The sequence below is a fragment of the Callionymus lyra genome, chromosome 15 (assembly GCF_982586985.1).
Source record: "Callionymus lyra chromosome 15, fCalLyr1.hap1.1, whole genome shotgun sequence".
NCBI classification, from domain to species: Eukaryota; Metazoa; Chordata; class Actinopteri; order Syngnathiformes; family Callionymidae; genus Callionymus; species Callionymus lyra.
In genome coordinates this window covers 2,845,895-2,863,335 of record NC_141832.1, presented here as the reverse complement: position 1 = coordinate 2,863,335, position 17,441 = coordinate 2,845,895, and the positions used below count along the sequence as shown (strand labels likewise).

General features: G+C 40.3%; 1 protein-coding gene across 1 annotated transcript; it reads left to right on the top strand.

Annotated features, from left to right (window-relative positions):
- The first annotated feature begins 11,478 nt into the window (after positions 1-11,478).
- On the top strand, positions 11,479-13,089 carry LOC148064422 (tripartite motif-containing protein 16-like). The gene has a single exon (XM_087808934.1). The coding sequence runs from the start codon at positions 11,482-11,484 to the stop codon at positions 13,087-13,089; it is 1,608 nt and encodes a 535-aa protein (XP_087665060.1). The 5' UTR covers positions 11,479-11,481.
- Positions 13,090-17,441: the final 4,352 nt, after the last annotated feature.

Sequence of the window (17,441 nt, the reverse complement as noted above, 5' to 3'; positions counted from 1 at the left end):
GGATTAAACTGTGTGTGTGCGTGTGCGTGTGCGTGTGTGTGTGCGTGTGCGTGTGCGTGTGCGTGCGTGTGTGTGTGTGTGCGTGGTGTTTCCCTCAAGCCTGTGTGTCTTGAGGTCCTGAAGATGTTCTTGATCTGTGAAAACTTGGACGTGAGGATGAACAACGTCTCTATTCAAGTGTTGTCGTCATGTGTTGTCGTCATGTGTTGTCGTCATGTGTTGTCGTCATGTGTTGTCGTCATTCTTCTCCTCTCCCACTTTCATCCCCTCTTACTCTCATTGTTTGAGTGAATGAAGATGATGAAGAGAGACGAGACGATGCTTCTTCTTCGTATGACTATGACTACGTCGGATGCTACCGTAGCTACCCTGGTTGCCATGACGATTATTTATGATGGTTTGCTTAAAAAGTTGCGTGTGTGTGTGTTTCTGTAATATGTTTTTGTGTGTATAGTGGTGTTTGTGTAAGTGTGAGACACACAAGGCGTGTCGAGAATCATCAGGAGTTATCCAGGAAGTATAAAAGTACGTGAGTCCACAGGTCGGACCAGTTTGTTACGTCACCAGGTGACTGCGAGTATAAAAGTGTTGATAGTATAGTAACAAGGATATGTGTGTAGTATTGTCCAGTACTTGACTCTGTTGTTGTGATAGTGTAGTAACAAGGATATGTGTGTAGTATTGTACAGTACTTGACTCTGGTGTTGGGATACTGTAGTAACAAGTATATATGTGTAGTATTGTCCAGTACTCTGGTGTTGTGATAGTGTAGTAACAAGTATATATGTGTAGTATTGTCCAGTACTTGACTCTGGTGTTGTGATAGTGTAGTAACGTACAAGTATATATGTGTAGTATTGTCCAGTACTTGACTCTGGTGTTGTGATAGTGTAGTAACAAGTATATATTTGTAGTATTGTCCAGTACTTGACTCTGGTGTTGTGATAGTGTAGTAACAAGTATATATGTGTAGTATTGTCCAGTACATGACTCTGGTGTTGTGATAGTGTAGTAACAAGTATATATGTGTAGTATTGTCCAGTAATTGACTCTGGTGTTGTGATAGTGTAGTAACAAGTATATATTTGTAGTATTGTCCAGTACTTGACTCTGGTGTTGTGATAGTGTAGTAACAAGTATATATTTTTAGTATATGTCCAGTATTTGACTCTGGTGTTAACTGCTTCCATTTGTCTTCAAACCAAAATATGTCCAAACATCAGCTTTAAAGGCTGCTAGAGTCACTGTATCCTCTGGTCCTCAGTCATCAAACCCATGTTGTCATGTCATGCTACACATCAGGTGATATTGTGTTAGTTAGTTAGTAGCGTTTGTGATCTTGTAGTCTGGTTGTTAACTTTGCTAGATTTAGCTTCTGTGCTAAATTGCTAAAACATAAGTTCTGATTTCATGCTACATATCAGGTGATGTTGTGTTAGTTAGTTGGTTAGTAGCTTCTGTGATCTTTATGTCTGATCGTTACCTGTGCTAGCATTAGTTTCTGCGACGTAATGACTGACAAACACAGAGAATATGTTTATGTTAATTTGAATAAAAATTACTTCAAAAGTGATTTTATTCACACTTGTAGGAAATTAAAGAAATATAAACCATCAAAGAATTATGATGAAAACAAAAACATCTTCAGTTACCGTTGAATATCAAAATGGTATCATAAAAAAAAACAACCAAATTGCGACATTTAACAGATATAATTATTAGTTGTTAGTTTTTTACAACCCTCTCTGATACTGATGTCGCTGTAAACGTTGCAACCCTGCCGCCCCAAACGTACCCCTGTGTCCCATACTGTAGTGTAAGTAAGTAAGTAAGTAAGTAAGTAAGTAAGTAAGTAATTTTTATTTATATAGCGCTTTTCCAGACCAGGGTCACAAAGCGCTTAAACAATCAAAACAATATTCAATAAAGTATATACTTTAAAGGTCAAGATAACACTGATAACACAACAGGAGTTCCAGAAAATCAAGGAAAAGCCTGAACAAATAAAAACGTCTCAAGAAGTTTCTTAAAGGAGTCAGTAGATCCATCAAGCGCAAAGAGAGAGAATATGGTTCCAAAGCTCAGGAGCAACAGTCTGGAAGGATTTCTCTCCTCTGGTCCTGAGCCGTGTGCGTGGAACCATCAGTAGATTCTGATCCACAGACCTCAGAGCCCGAGCTGGGGTGTAAGGCTGGATCAGATCACTGATGGAAGGTCTGACCATGAATAGATCTGAAAGTAAGAACCAGAATTTTAAAATGATCCTGAAAGAAACTGGAAGCCGGTGAAGAGTTTTAAGGATCGTAAATTGTGAGTTCTTCTAGTGGAGCGGGTCAGAATTCTCGCTGCAGAGTTCTGAATCAACTGGAGGCGAGACAGATCCTTCTTGTTAAGACATGAAAACAAACTGTTACAATAGTCCAGGCGAGAAGACACAAACGCATGGATTATACATTTTCCTAAGTTTAGAGATTTTTCTCAGTTGAAGGAAACAGTTTCTGGTCAGTTTTCTGCAGTGTTGAACTAGAGACATGTCTTTATCAAATACAACACCCAGGTTTCTCAGGCTCAGTTTGACAGACTGACTTAAGTCACCCAAGTACAGACTCAACCCTGGAACCTTGTCATCAGGAGCAATTACCAGAGTTTCAGTTTTGTCCACATTTAGCTGTAAAGTGTTTTCACTCGGCCATTGCTTGATTTCTAGCAAACAATTGACTAAGTTCAGCCTCTGGGGCTCAGTTGGATCAAAAGAGCAGTAGAGCTGGATGTCATCAGCAAAAATGTGATAAGAAACATTTGGAAATCTCTGAATGATTTTACCGAGGGGAATCAAGTACAGCAAAAACAATAAAAGACCCAGAACAGAACCTTGAAGGACTCCACACAACAGATCTGCCGATTCAGACCTCATTTGATTGGCAGATAAACTAAAACTGCGCCCAGAAAGGTAAGATGAGAACTACTGTAACACAGACCCAGACAGTCTTCATCCCTTAGTATTCTCAGCAGGATCTGGTGATCAACTGTGTCAATGGCTGAGGACAGATCCAAGAGAACCAGAACAGTGGATTTACCCGAGTCAGCCGACATCATGATGTCACTGGACACTTTCAGTAAAGCTGTCTCCGTAGAGTGATGTTTACGGAAGCCAGGCTGAAACTTCTCATGGATGTCGCTCTGATCCAGGAACAAAGACAGCTGTTCAGACACCACCTTCTCCAAGATCTTGGACAAGAAAGGGAGCTTAGAAATAGGACTGAAATTACTGAGGTCAGTCGGGTCTAAGCCTGGCTTTTTGAGCAGAGGTTCCACAATGGCATGTTTAAATGCATTGGGAAAAACCCCTGTGGAAAGGTTCACCATATTGGTAACCCAGAGACCAATTACATCAAATACTTTGATAAAAAGCCTACAAGGAAGGACGTCATCTGAGCAAGAGGAGGGTTTTCATCTAGTGCCGAAACATCACCCAAAGATACAGCAGTGAAGGAAGACCAAGAGGAGGAGAGGGGCTCAGAGACAGTAGGGGTTCCAAACAAAGGGGGAGAGATTTTGTCTTTAATCAATTTAATTTTGTCAATGAAAAATCTCAACAATGCATTGCTGTCAGCTTCACAGAAGACAGGCGTGATTTGAGGAGCAGGAGACACAAGAGAAATAATCGTGTCAAACAACACTTTGGGGTTTTTCTTATTTGCTGCTACCAGTTTTCTGATTTAATCAGATCTAGCCGTTTCTATCATCTCATTGTAAGAATACATCAGATCCCTGAGGTGAAGTCTGTGCAACTCAAGTTTAGTGTACTTCCAGAGACGCTCAGTCTTTCGACAAAGTCTCTTCAGACTCAGGCGATCTTCATTTGTCCAAGGGCACTGTTTTTTCTGAATCTTCAAGTTCAATTTAACAGGTGCCACTTGATCCAGTATTTCAACACAATGATCAGTGAAACAGTGAATCAAACTGTCCACGTCTGGGCAGTCATCAAAGGAAAGAGAGTCAAACATAGCAGAAAAACTGTCTGCAGTATCAGCTGAGATGACACGCCTCTGAGACCTAACTTTCAAAGGCTTAGGTTCAGGGATAAAGTCCAGGTTAAACAAGACAAGAGAATGATCACTCAGATGGACATCATGTACAGATAAATTAGAAATGTCCAGGCCAAGAGTAAAAACTAAGTCTAAAATGTGGCCTTTTTGATGAGTGGGTTCAGAAACATGTTGCTCAAAATCAAAGGCTTCTGTTAAAGTTAAAAGTTCTTTAGCAGAACAAGATGTGACGTCATCAACATGAAGATTAAAGTCTCCAAGAATAAGAACATATTCCATTTGAATAATGGAAGATAAGAAGTCACTGAAGTCTTTCAAGAACACCGCAGGAACAGGCGGGCGGTAGATTGACACACAATAGAAAGGTCTTGTAGAACCAACCAAGATCATTTGAGACTCAAAAGAAGTGAATTCCTGTGTCGGAATCACTTTGCAAGAACAACTCTCCCTAAAGACTGTAGGAAGACCTCCTCCACGACCAGAGAGGCAAGGCTTCCCCAGGACAGCGCTCCCTACTGGACAGAGTTCGTTCAGATGAATAAACTCTTCCTCTCTCTGCCAAGTCTCAGAAAGACATAATAAATCCAAATTAACTCTTGTGAAAAGATCATTATGAATAAAGGATTTATTAGTAAAACATTCAGAAGTCCTACATTCAGCACCGATGACGTCACTGACGACGCCGCGTCACTGACAGGCGCGCAGAGTGGGATCTTTTGAAGCAAACAGCGGTCACGTGGGTACCAGCTGTCACTGAAGTTCAACTTGGTAGTAAAAGCCGAATTAAAGAGAGGAAATGAAAAAATCTTACCACCTTTCGTTGAGGTCTGGACAGACGGCACCGCTGATGTGTCGTCACGCTCTTCAGTGAGAGGAATGTCGATCAGACATCGATGACGTCCGATGACGTCAGAGTTCTTCAGAGCGATCGCGACTGCGTGTCTCATCCGGACCTGAACCCCAGACCGACTCGAATGCTTGTGGAAATCGCCTGCTACCCGAGAGATCAAACGATATTCATCAGAGTCCGAGTCGATGAGAAGCGGAGCCGGAAACACGTTCACCGGACGTTGGAAACGGTCGCGATTATAATCCTCCATCGACTCTCTGATGTTGAAAAGAGCATCACGATCATAGATCCGAGATGCTTGAGACATATCTTTAGTGATATGAGCATAATATCCGGACAAGTAGTCGTTAAAACGACTGTTTTTGGCAATTATTGCAGGAGCTTGTCGTCATGTGTTGTCGTCATGTGTTGTCGTCATTCTTCTCCTCTCCCACTTTCATCCCCTCTTACTCTCATTGTTTGAGTGAATGAAGATGATGAAGAGAGACGAGACGATGCTCGTTCTTCGTATGACTATGACTACGTCGGATGCTACCGTAGCTACCCTGGTTGCCATGACGATGATTTGTGATGGTTTGCTTAAAAAGTTGCGTGTGTGTGTGTTTCTGTAATATGTTTTTGTGTGTATAGTGGTGTTTGTGTAAGTGTGAGACACACAAGGTGTGTCGAGAATCATCAGGCGTTGTCCAGGAAGTATAAAAGTATGTGAGTCCACAGGTCGGACCAGATTGTTACGTCACCAGGTGACTGCGAGTATAAAAGTGTTGATAGTATAGTAACAAGGATATGTGTGTAGTATTGTCCAGTACTTGACTCTGTTTTTGTGATAGTGTAGTAACAAGGATATGTGTGTAGTATTGTCCAGTACTTGACTCTGGTGTTGGGATACTATAGTAACAAGTATATATGTGTAGCATTGTCCAGTACTTGACTCTGGTGTTGTGATAGTGTAGTAACAAGTATATATGTGTAGTATTGTCCAGTACTTGACTCTGGTGTTGTGATAGTGTAGTAACAAGTATATATTTGTAGTATTGTCCAGTACTTGACTCTGGTGTTGTGATAGTGTAGTAACAAGTATATATTTGTAGTATTGTCCAGTACTTGACTCTGGTGTTGTGATAGTGTAGTAACAAGGATATGTGTGTAGTATTGTCCAGTACTTGACTCTGGTGTTTTGATAGTGTAGTAACAAGTATATATGTGTAGTATAGTCCAGTACTTGACTCTGGTATTGTGATAGTGTAGTAACAAGTATATATGTGTAGTATTGTCCAGTACTTGACTCTGGTGTTGTGATAGTGTAGTAACAAGTATATATTTGTAGTATTGTCCAGTACTTGACTCTGGTGTTAACTGCTTCCATTTGTTTTCAAACCAAAATATGTCCAAACATCAGCTTTAAAGGCTGCTAGAGTCACTGTATCCTCTCGTCCTCAGTCATCAAACCCATGTTGTCATGTCATGCTACACATCAGGTGATATTGTGTTGGTTAGTTAGTAGCGTTTGTGATCTTGTAGTCTGGTTGTTAGCTTTGCTAGAATTAGCTTCTGTGCTAAATTGCTAAAACCCAAGTTGTGATGTCATCCTACATATCAGGTGATGTTGTGCTAGTTAGTTAGTTGGTTAGTAGCTTCTGTGATCTTTATGTCTGATCGTTACCTGTGCTAGCATTAGTTTCTGCGACGTAATGACTGACAAACACAGAGAATATGTTTATGTTAATTTGAATAAAAATGACTTCAAAAGTGATTTTATTCACACTTGTAGGAAAATTAAAGAAATATAAACCATCAAAGGATTATGATGAAAACAAAAACATCTTCAGTTACCGTTGAATATCAAAATGGTATCATAAAAAAAACAAAACAAATTGCGACATTTAACAGATAAAATTATTAGTTGTTAGTTTTTTACAACCCTCTCTGATACTGATGTCGCTGTAAACGTTGCAACCCTGCCGCCCCAAATGTACCCCTGTGTCCCATACTGTAGTGTAAGTAAGTAAGTAAGTAATTTTTATTTGTATAGCGCTTTTCCAGACCAGGGTCACAGAGCGCTTAAACAATCAAAACAATATTCGATAAAGTATATACTTTAAAGGTTAAGATAAAACTGATAACACAACAGGAGTTCCAGAAAATCAAGGAAAAGCCTGAACAAATAGAAACGTCTTAAGATGTTTCTTAAAGGAGTCAGTAGACTCCATCAAGCGCAAAGAAAGAGGAAGATCGTTCCAAAGCTTAGGAGCTATAGCCTGGGAGGATTTCTCTCCTCTGGTCCTGAACCGTCTGCGTGGAACCATCAGTAGATTCTGATCCACAGACCTCAGAGCCCGAGCTGGGGTGTAAGGCTGGATCAGATCACTGATGGAAGGTCTGACCATGAATAAATCTGAAAGTAAGAACCAGAATTTTAAAGTTGATCCTGAAAGAAACTGGAAGCCGGTGAAGAGTTTTAATGATCGGAGAAATGTGAGTTCTTCTACTTGAGCGGATTAGAATTCTTACTGCAGAGTTCTGAATCAACTGGAGGCGAGACAGATCCTTCTTGTTAAGACATGAAAATAAACTGTTACAATAGTCCAGACGAGAAGAAACAAACGCATGGATTACAAGCTCCAGATCATGTTGTGACAACATTTTCCTAAGTTAATAGATTTTTCTCAGTTGAAGGAAACAGTTTCTGGTCAGTTTTCTGCAGTGTTGAACTAAAGACATGTCTTTATCAAATACAACACCCAGGTTTCTCAGGCTCAGTTTGACAGACTGACCTAAGTCACCCAAGTACTGACTCAACCCTGGAATCTTATCATCAGGAGCAATCACCAGTGTTTCAGTTTTGTCCACATTTAGCTGTAGAGTGTTTTCACTCATTGTTTGATTTCTAGCAAACAATTGACTAAGCTGTTCAGCCTCTGGGGCTCAGTTGGATCAAAAGAGCAGTAGAGCTGGATGTCATCAGCAAAAATGTGATAAGAAACATCAGGAAATCTCTGAATGATTTTACCGAGGGGAATCAAGTACAGCAAAAACAATAAAGGACCCAGAACAGAACCTTGAGGGACTCCACACAACAGATCTGCCGATTCAGACCTCATTTGATTGGCAGATACACTAAAACTGTGCCCAGAAAGGTAAGATGAGAACTACTGTAACACAGACCCAGACAGTCTTCATCCTTCAGTCTTCTCAGCAGGATCTGGTGATCAACTGTGTCAAAGGCTGAGGACAGATCCAAGAGAACCAGAACAGTGAATTTACCCGAGTCAGGCGACATCATAGTGTCACTGGACACTTTCAATAAAGCTGTCTCTGTAGAGTGATGTTTACAGAAGCCAGACTGGAACTTCTCATGGATGTCGCTCTGATCCAGGAACAAAGACAGCTGTTCAGACACCACCTTCTCCAAGATCTTGGACAAGAAAGGGAGCTTAGAAATAGGTAAGTAAGTAAGTAAGTAATATTTATTTACATAGCGCTTTTCAAGACCAGGGTCACAAAGCGCTTAAACAAACAAAACAATACTCAAAAAAGTATATGCACTTTAAAGATTAAGATAATACTGAGAACAACACAGGAGTTCCAGAAACTCAAGGAAAAGCCTGAACAAATAGAAACGTCTTAAGATGTTTCTTAAAGGAGTCAGTAGATCCATCAAGCGCAAAGAGAGAGGAAGATTGTTCCAAAGCTTAGGAGCAACAGCCTGAAAAGATTTCTCTCCTCTGGTCCTGAGTCGTGTGCGTGGAACCATAAGTAGATTATGATCCACATACCTCAGAGCCCAAGCTGGGGTGTAAGTCTTACATCAACTGATGTAAGGAGGAGCCTGACCATGAATAGCTGTGAAAGTAAGAACCAGAATTTTAAAGTTGATCCTGAAAGAAACTGGAAGCCAGTGAAGAGTTTTAAGGATCGGAGAAATGTGAGTTCTTCTACTTGAGCGGGTTAGAATTCTCGCTGCAGACTTCTGAATCAACTGCAGGCGAGACACATCCTTCTTGTTAAGACATGAAAACAAACTGTTACAATAGTCCAGACGAGAAGAAACAAACGCATGGATTACAAGCTCCAGATCATGTTCCGACAACATTTTCCTAAGTTTAGAGATTTTTCTCAGTTGAAGGAAACAGTTTCTGGTCAGTTTTCTGCAGTGTTGAACAAGAGACATGTCTTTATCAAATACAACACCCAGGTTTCTCAGGCTCAGTTTGACAGACTGACTTAAGTCACCTAAGTACAGACTCAACCCTGGAACCTTATCATCAGGAGCAATCACCAGTGTTTCAGTTTTGTCCACATTTAGCTGTAGAGTGTTTTCACTCAGCCATTGTTTGATTTCTAGCAAACAATTGAGTAAGCTGTTCAGCCTCTGGGGCTCAGTTGGATCAAAAGAGCAGTAGAGCTGGATGTCATCAGCAAAAATGTGATAAGAAACATCTGGAAATCTCTGAATGATTTTACCGAGGGGAATCAAGTACAGCAAAAACAATAAAAGACCCAGAACAGAACATTGAGGGACTCCACACAACAGATCTGCCGATTCAGACCTAATTTGATTGGCAGATACACTAAAACTGCCTAAAAAAAATAGGCCTGAAATTACTGAGTTACTGAATTACTGAAATTACTGAAATTACTGAGGTCAGTTGGGTCTAAGCCTGTTTTTTTGAGCAGAGGCTCCACAATGGCATGTTTAAATGCATTGGGAAAAAACCCTGTGGAAAGGGAGAGGTTCACCATATTGGTAACCCAGGGGCCAATTACATCAAATACTTTGATAAAAAGCCTACAAGGAAGGACGTCATCTGAGCAAGAGGAAGGTTTTCATCTAGTGCCGAAATATCACCCAAAGATACAGCAGTGAAGGAAGACCAAGAGGAGGAGAGGGGCTCAGAGACAGTAGGGGTTCCAAACAAAGGGGGAGAGATTTTCTCTTTGATCAATTTAATTTTGTCAATGAAAAATCTCAACAATGCATTGCTGTCAGCTTCACAGAAGACAGGCGTGATTTGAGGAGCAGGAGACACAAGAGAATTAATCGTGTCAAACAACACTTTCGGGTTTTTCTTATTTGCTGCTACCAGTTTTCTGATTTAATCAGATCTAGCCGTTTCTATCATCTCATTGTAAGAAGACATCAGATCCCTGAGGTGAAGTCTGTGCAACTCAAGTTTAGTGTACTTCCAGAGACGCTCAGTCTTTCGACAAAGTCTCTTCAGACTCAGGAGATCTTCATTTGTCCAAGGGCACCGTTTTTCTGAATTTTCAAGTTCGATTTAACAGGTGCCACTTGATCCAGTATTTCAACACAATGAGTAGTGAAACAGTGAATCAAACTGTCCACGTCTGGGCAGTCATCAAAGGAAAGACGGTCAAACATAGCAGAAAAACTGTCTGCAGTATTAGCTGAGATGACACGTCTCTGAGACCTAACTTTCAAAGGCTTAGGTTCAGGGATAAAGTCCAGGTTAAACAAGACAAGAGAATGATCACTCAGATGGACATCATGTACAGATACATTAGAAATGTCCAGGCCAAGAGTAAAAACTAAGTCTAAAATTTGGCCTTTTTGATGAGTGGGTTCAGAAACATGTTGCTCAAAATCAAAGGCTTCTGTTAAAGTTAAAAGTTCTTTAGCAGAACAAGATGTGACATCATCAACATGCAGATTAAAGTCTCCAAGAATAAGAACAGATTCCATTTGAATAATGGAAGATAAGAAGTCACTGAAGTCTTTCAAGAACACTGAAGGACCAGGCGGGCGGTAGATTGACACACAATAGAAAGGTCTTGTAGAACCAACCAAGATCATTTGAGACTCAAAAGAAGTGAATTCCTGTGTCGGAATCACTTTGCAAGAACAACTCTCCCTAAAGACTGTAGGAAGACCTCCCCCACGACCAGAGAGGCAAGGCTTCCCCAAGACAGCGCTCCCTACTGGACAGAGTTCGTTCAGATGAATAAACTCTTCCTCTCTCTGCCAAGTCTCAGAAAGACATAATAAATCCAAATTAACTCTTGTGAAAAGATCATTATGAATAAAGGATTTATTAGTAATGGAGCAAACATTCAGAAGTCCTACATTCAGCACCGATGACGTCACTGACGACGCCGCGTCACTGACAGCAGAGCGGGATCTTTTGAAGCAAACAGCGGTCAAGCGAATGTGTTGTCGTCATTCTTTTCCTCTCCCACTTTCATCCCCTCTTACTCTCATGTTTGTTTGAATGAATGAAGATGATGGAGAGAGACGAGACGATGCTCGTTCTTCGTATGACTATGACTATGTCGGATGCTACCGTAGCGACCCTGGTTGCCATGACGATGATTTATGATGGTTTGCTTAAAAAGTTGCGTGTATTTGTATGCGCTTGTGTGTGTGTTTCTGTAATATGTTTTTGTGTGTATAGTAGTGTTTGTGTAAGTGTGAGGCACACAAGGCGTGTCGAGAATCATCAGGCGTTATCCAGGAAGTATAAAAGTATGTGAGTCCACAGGTCGGACCAGATTGTTACGTCACCAGGTGACTGCGAGTATAAAAGTGTTGACCTGTGAAGGGAAGGTTTCAGTCGCACAGACATGGAGACGACTAGAGTTGATCTGAAGAGAGAATCTTTCTCTTGTTCCGTCTGTCTGGATCTGCTGAAGGATCCAGTCACTCTTCCCTGTGGACACAACTACTGTAAGACCTGTGTTGAAGGTCACTGGCAGGACAAGGACATCTACGAGTGTCCTCTGTGCAGACAGAGCTTCACACCGAGGCCTCTCCTGCAGAAGAACACTGTGTTAGCGGAGTTAGTGGAGGAGCTGAAGAAGACTGGAGCAGCTGAGGACCTCTGCTATGCTGGACCTGAAGATGTGACCTGTGACGTCTGCACTGGGAGGAAGATGAAAGCCCTCAAGTCTTGTCTGATGTGTCTGGTCTCCTACTGTGACCTTCACCTCCAGCCTCATCTAGAAGCCCTGGCCTACAGGAGACACAAGCTGGTCCGGCCGTCCAAGCAGCTCCAGGAGATCATCTGCCCTCAACACGAGGAGGAGAAGAAGATGTTCTGTCGTTCTGATCAGCAGCTCATCTGTTCTCTCTGTGCTGTGGACCAACACAAAGATCATGACATCGTCTCGACCACAGCAGAGAGGACGGAGCGAGAGAAAGACGTGGATCGGAGTCGAGGAAGGATCCAGCAGATGATCCAGAAGACGGAGGAGGAAGTGAAGCTGTTCCAGCAGGAGGAGAAGAACATCAGAGTCTCCGCTGATAAAGCAGTGAAGAGCAGTCAGGAGACCCTGGACCAGATGATTCAGATGCTCCAGAGAAGAAGGTCTGGTGTGGAGCAGCAGATCAGATCTCAGCAGAAGACTGAAGCCGCTCGAGTCCGAGGACTTAAGGAGCAGCTGGAGCAGAAGATCTCTGAGCTGAAGAAGAAAGATGCTGAGCTGCAGCAGCTGTCACTCACCGACAGTCACACCGTCTTCCTCCAGAAACTGACCTCACTCTCAGAGGTCAGTGAGGACATGAGCTCCTCCACGACCCTTGAGCAAACTCACCGTCGCTTTGAAGAAGTGTCAGCCTACATGTCAACCTGCAGAGACCAACTCCAGGACCTTCTGAGAGACATGCGGACCGACTTCTCGATGATGTTCCTTATAGAGACCAGAGAGCAGTTCCTCACATACTCACAGGACATCACTCTGGATCCAAACACTGCCAGCTCATGGTTGATGTTGTCTGAAGGAAACAAGAAAGCGACAAACATGAGTAAAGATCAGCCTCGTCCTCGTCATCCAGACAGATTCAATAATTATACTCAGGTCTTGAGTCAAGAGTCTTTGACTGGACGTTGTTACTGGGAGGTGAAGACAACAGGACCTGTTGTAGTAGCAGTTTCCTACAAGAACATCAGCAGATCAGGAAAATCAAGTTCTTTTGGACATAATGACAAATCTTGGTGTTTATGTTGTATCAACTCTGGTTGTTCATTTAGACACAACAACTTCATAACTAAAGTCTCCAGTGTCAGACCCTCCACAGTGGGGGTGTACCTGGATCACTCTGCTGGTCTTCTGTCCTTCTACAGCGTCTCTGAGACCATGACTCTCCTCCACAGAGACCAGACCAAGTTCTCTCAACCTCTACATGCTGGAGTCTGGGTTGGGTCCTCGTGTGAGTTTGTGAAGCTGAAGTAGACGACAGTGAGATTGTGAGTCTCCAGGAGTAACATCTTCACATGAAGCTTCAATGTTTGGATGAAGGTCTCTGAGAACTTGTGAGTCTCATCCTCACGTGAAGCTTCAATGTTTGGATGAAGGTCTCTGAGAACTTGTGAGTCTCATCCTCACGTGAAGCTTCAATGTTTGGATGAAGGTCTCTGAGAACTTGTGAGTCTCATCCTCACGTGAAGCTTCAATGTTTGGATGAAGGTCTCTGAGAACTTGTGAGTCTCATCCTCACGTGAAGCTTCAATGTTTGGATGAAAGTCTCTGAGAACTTGTGAGTCTCATCCTCACGTGAAGCTTCAATGTTTGGATGAAAGTCTCTGAGAACTTGTGAGTCTCATCCTCATGTAGTGAAATCCTTCATGTTGTTTTTGCTGTTAACTAAAATACCATAGTTCTGGTTTACGACGTCTTTGGAATGCCGACCTTCCTCCCCCATCTCTCTCTGGCATCCAAAGGCTGGCCATTTTACACATGGCCAGAAGAGGAGAGAATGACCAGATGACGTTTAAGAATACTACTCTTCTCTTGTTTAATAAAATATTTTCAGGTAAAGAGACGCCAAAGAAGGAAGTCACATGAAATATATATCCAAATATAAAAGTGTTTTGATGTTTATATGCTGTTTGAACATACATATCAATACTGTGTTTTCTAACATGTAATGTTTGACATCATACTGATCCTTAGAAAGAGCTGGAAAGTTATGATAAGTTAGCATTTTATGTGAGCCTCAGATCTTTCAATAACGTCAAATAAAATAAGTTTCAAAGTCAATTCGAAGGAGGAGAGAGACATAAGGACAGTCGGAACATCTCCAGCCAATGAGGGGGTGAGGAATCAGATGTCACCCACCAATCAGGAGCACGAGTGGATGGCTTTAGAAAGAGCCGCGCGAAATGGCTCAGGCTCTTGACTCTTCATCTTGTCCCTCGACATTTCACGCTGGACTCTTGGGGTCTCATCCCCGTCCCTCTCCACCCCCGTTCCTGACTCCTGCCCCCTCTCTTTCTGCAAAAAGGCGCGGCACGTCTCCCTAGCCGCGGTACTTTCTCAAGACGCAAGCAAGCTGCACCAACCCAGCAGCCAGCCAAGCAAGCCTGAACTTCTGGCTCATACGAGCAACCAAACTGCTCTTCCAGAAAATACTTGTGACCCTTGCACCGAGTAAAGATACGTCTCTGGTTGGTTACGCCAACACGGTCAAGGACAGCCTGCCACACAGAACCAGGACCGGACCCAAGCGCTTTCCACAGCCAGGCCTTCTTCACCGTGGTCCCTGCGAAGTCACGTCCGACATCGCTGGATCCAGGGCCTTCAGTCGTGCTCCTCCTGCTGCTTACCTCCTCATCCTCCTCATTTCAACCTCCTCGTCATCATCACTCCTTCCTCTCTCCTCTCGACGACGTAAGAAACTGTAACATTGTCACTTTTGCATTGATTGATGTGTTGGGATTTTTCTAATTGATCAGAGGTCGCAAGATTAGCTTAAGATAAGTTGTAAAGCTTTCCCAGAAGTTGACCATTATCAAAGCCTTCATGTCCGTTACTTCCTGAGTAATTAATATTGTTCCTTCCATATCAAAGCATCATCATTCCATTCCATTGTTCTTAACTGTTCTTCCTCTTCTCTTTGTTTCTGTGATTAAATCCTATAAAAAGTACGTCAGTTGCCTTTACAATTTTTCATATTTTTGTATAATCAACTTAAGAGCCTCTTACTCAGTAAAAAACAGATAATCACGACAACAAGTAGTGACTTCAGTAAATGAGATTGATTAAAACCAGTGTTTCATAGTTAATTAATTAGGCCAATTAATTAATTGTTATCCACGTAAATTTAATAGTTTCCCTTAGTACTATAAAACAAAGGGTGGTGCTCCAACTTCAGGTAAATTTTACCTAGAGGCAATTTTAAAGTTAAATCGACCAGAACTTAGATGTTCTGAAAATAAACCTTTTTACAAGGCATATATAATTACTACATATTTCTTACTAATATCTTAGCCTTGGTGAAATTTATTGGTTGTTTTTGCAGTTCATGCTAATGCTACACTGGGGTGTGCAATCATCTTGCTGTGTTAGTCTATGATTAGCCAGTTGTTAGTCATTTCATAGTTGGAACTGTGGAATGTTGTTGGTTGTGCAGTAGTTAAGCTAATGTCATAAAGTTGGGCCTGCGTGCCTATCTGCTAGATCTCAGCAGCAGTGCCAAAGTTCACCACTGGGTTAACTGCTAATGCTAATCTATCTTGATTAGTCTGTTGTGTTGTATACACAATTTATTTGCTTTTTGTTGGTTTTCCCCATTCCACAAATAGCTTGTGCTTGTTCTGTAGGTGTTTTGAAATTTGAATTGCTGATTTCAACAAAGTTAATTCACCTCAGTTGTGTTTCAGCTTACAAGCTTCACCTGTTGTCCTAAGGCCAAAGTCTAAAAAAAATTGTGTCTCTCTGGGAATTTAAACATTCGAAACAGTGTGCAGTAACAACACTAAGAGAAAACCTATTTTACTTATAAGGTCTTATTTAAAGAATGTTTAGTGCTACTAATACAAAAGATAATACATGTTCGTGAAATAAATCTAATAAATAACCAAATAATTAGATTATTTTCAAACAAACAGCTTTCTAATTGACAGACTAAAGCTTGCCAATAAATTAATAGTACAAATTAATCCTTAATTCAAGTGAACTCCAAATTCAATTCCTTGAATTCAGAAGAAAAACTTTTGACTATAATTAAGAAATAAAAATAGATAGTGATAACTCTAAGACTATTTAAAAAAAAAAACACATTGTTATAGACTAAGAAACTAGTTATTAATTTCTTAATTGATCACATTTATAAAACTAAATTGACAATTGAATTAATAAACTATTTAGTAGAACAAATTTAACGATGAGATTAGAGATTAAGCTCTTTTAAAGCAAACAAGAAGAGGGATTATCATTAAAACTAGAAAAAAATGTGTAACCTCGATAACCAAAAATACATTTTAATCAGAGTCTTTAGTAAACCACAAATTTCTAAAGACAAAGCAAAAGCAATACAACTAAATAAACTTTAAACTTCTCCTGATCTGACAATTTAGTTACTAAATAAATTCAATTTTAATTAATAATTGCTGTAAGACTAATAGTAACAACAATTTGACCATACCTTAAACTGAATAAGTACGCATTTATTTGCTAAAACAAAATAAATAAATGAATAAGTAAAACCATAAAGGTTAATATTATACAAGTTGGAATATTTTACATAGTCCAATCTTTGAATTAGACTAATGTAAATAACATTCTAGTCAACCAAAGAGTAAATCTAAATAATTTATCTCGGTAAGCATTGATTGATTATTAACTCAAGTAATTACAAGTCGTTAATGCCAAAAGCTTAACATTTCATTACCTGAGCTTCTAAGAAAAGATACTTATCTGAATAAATAATAAACAAATTACTTGATTGACTGTAATTGTACTTGTTAAACACATGGACAAGTCAATTTCTAAATTTAAAATTTTAGAAAACTAAATTCAGGTCAAATTAGTAATATCTTTTTCTAAAGTAACTTAACAAAGTTGGTAAAAATAAATTAATAAAGGAATACATAAATAACTAAAATCTAAATAGAGAACCGAATTTTCGAAAGTGATCAGGTACATCTTACAACTTAGAAGTCGAAGACAATTCATAACCAAAAACGCTTTGAGTCTAATGAGAGTAAATTAGTCCTAATACTATTGACCTAATAATTAATTAAGCATAATTAATAAAAAATTAAAAAACGGAAGAAAACATACAATTCTGACTAAGTTCAGCTGAATTGCTTAAGTAACAATTATAATAGAATTAACACGTAATAAATTTTACAGACTACAGACAGATATTGGTAAATAAGGATTCAAACAAAAAGGATTTTGGGAAAAATGATTCTAAACCCCAATAAAATTGATGAATTGGTAAAAACCAAACTCAAATGGTTTAGAAACATGATTAAAGGGGAAAACGAAATGGCTGACTGCCAACAAACCCCCGACAAACAGGCAAACTGAGATTTTCCAGAAACTAAGAAAGTGTGTCAAGAAGACATTCCAATCTTCACCCAATTCCTCAACAAATGTGAGTCAAAAGCCACAGAAGTTGGTTTGCTTTCAGAAGCTTTCACCACTATAACTGTCAGATGAGTTAAAAAGTTAAACCTAATTGTAAATGAAAATAAGCTAAAAGAAAAACAATGGCAACAGGAAACAGCTCTGCTGAAACATAGAGAAGCTCTCTTAACAGAGAGGCTTGAGTCAACCAAGACCCATCTTGATAACAG

What these genes read in the sequence shown, in the direction of transcription:
- LOC148064422 (XM_087808934.1), top strand. Translation starts at nt 11,482, where the DNA reads ATGGAGACGACTAGAGTTGATCTGAAGAGAGAATCTTTCTCTTGTTCC.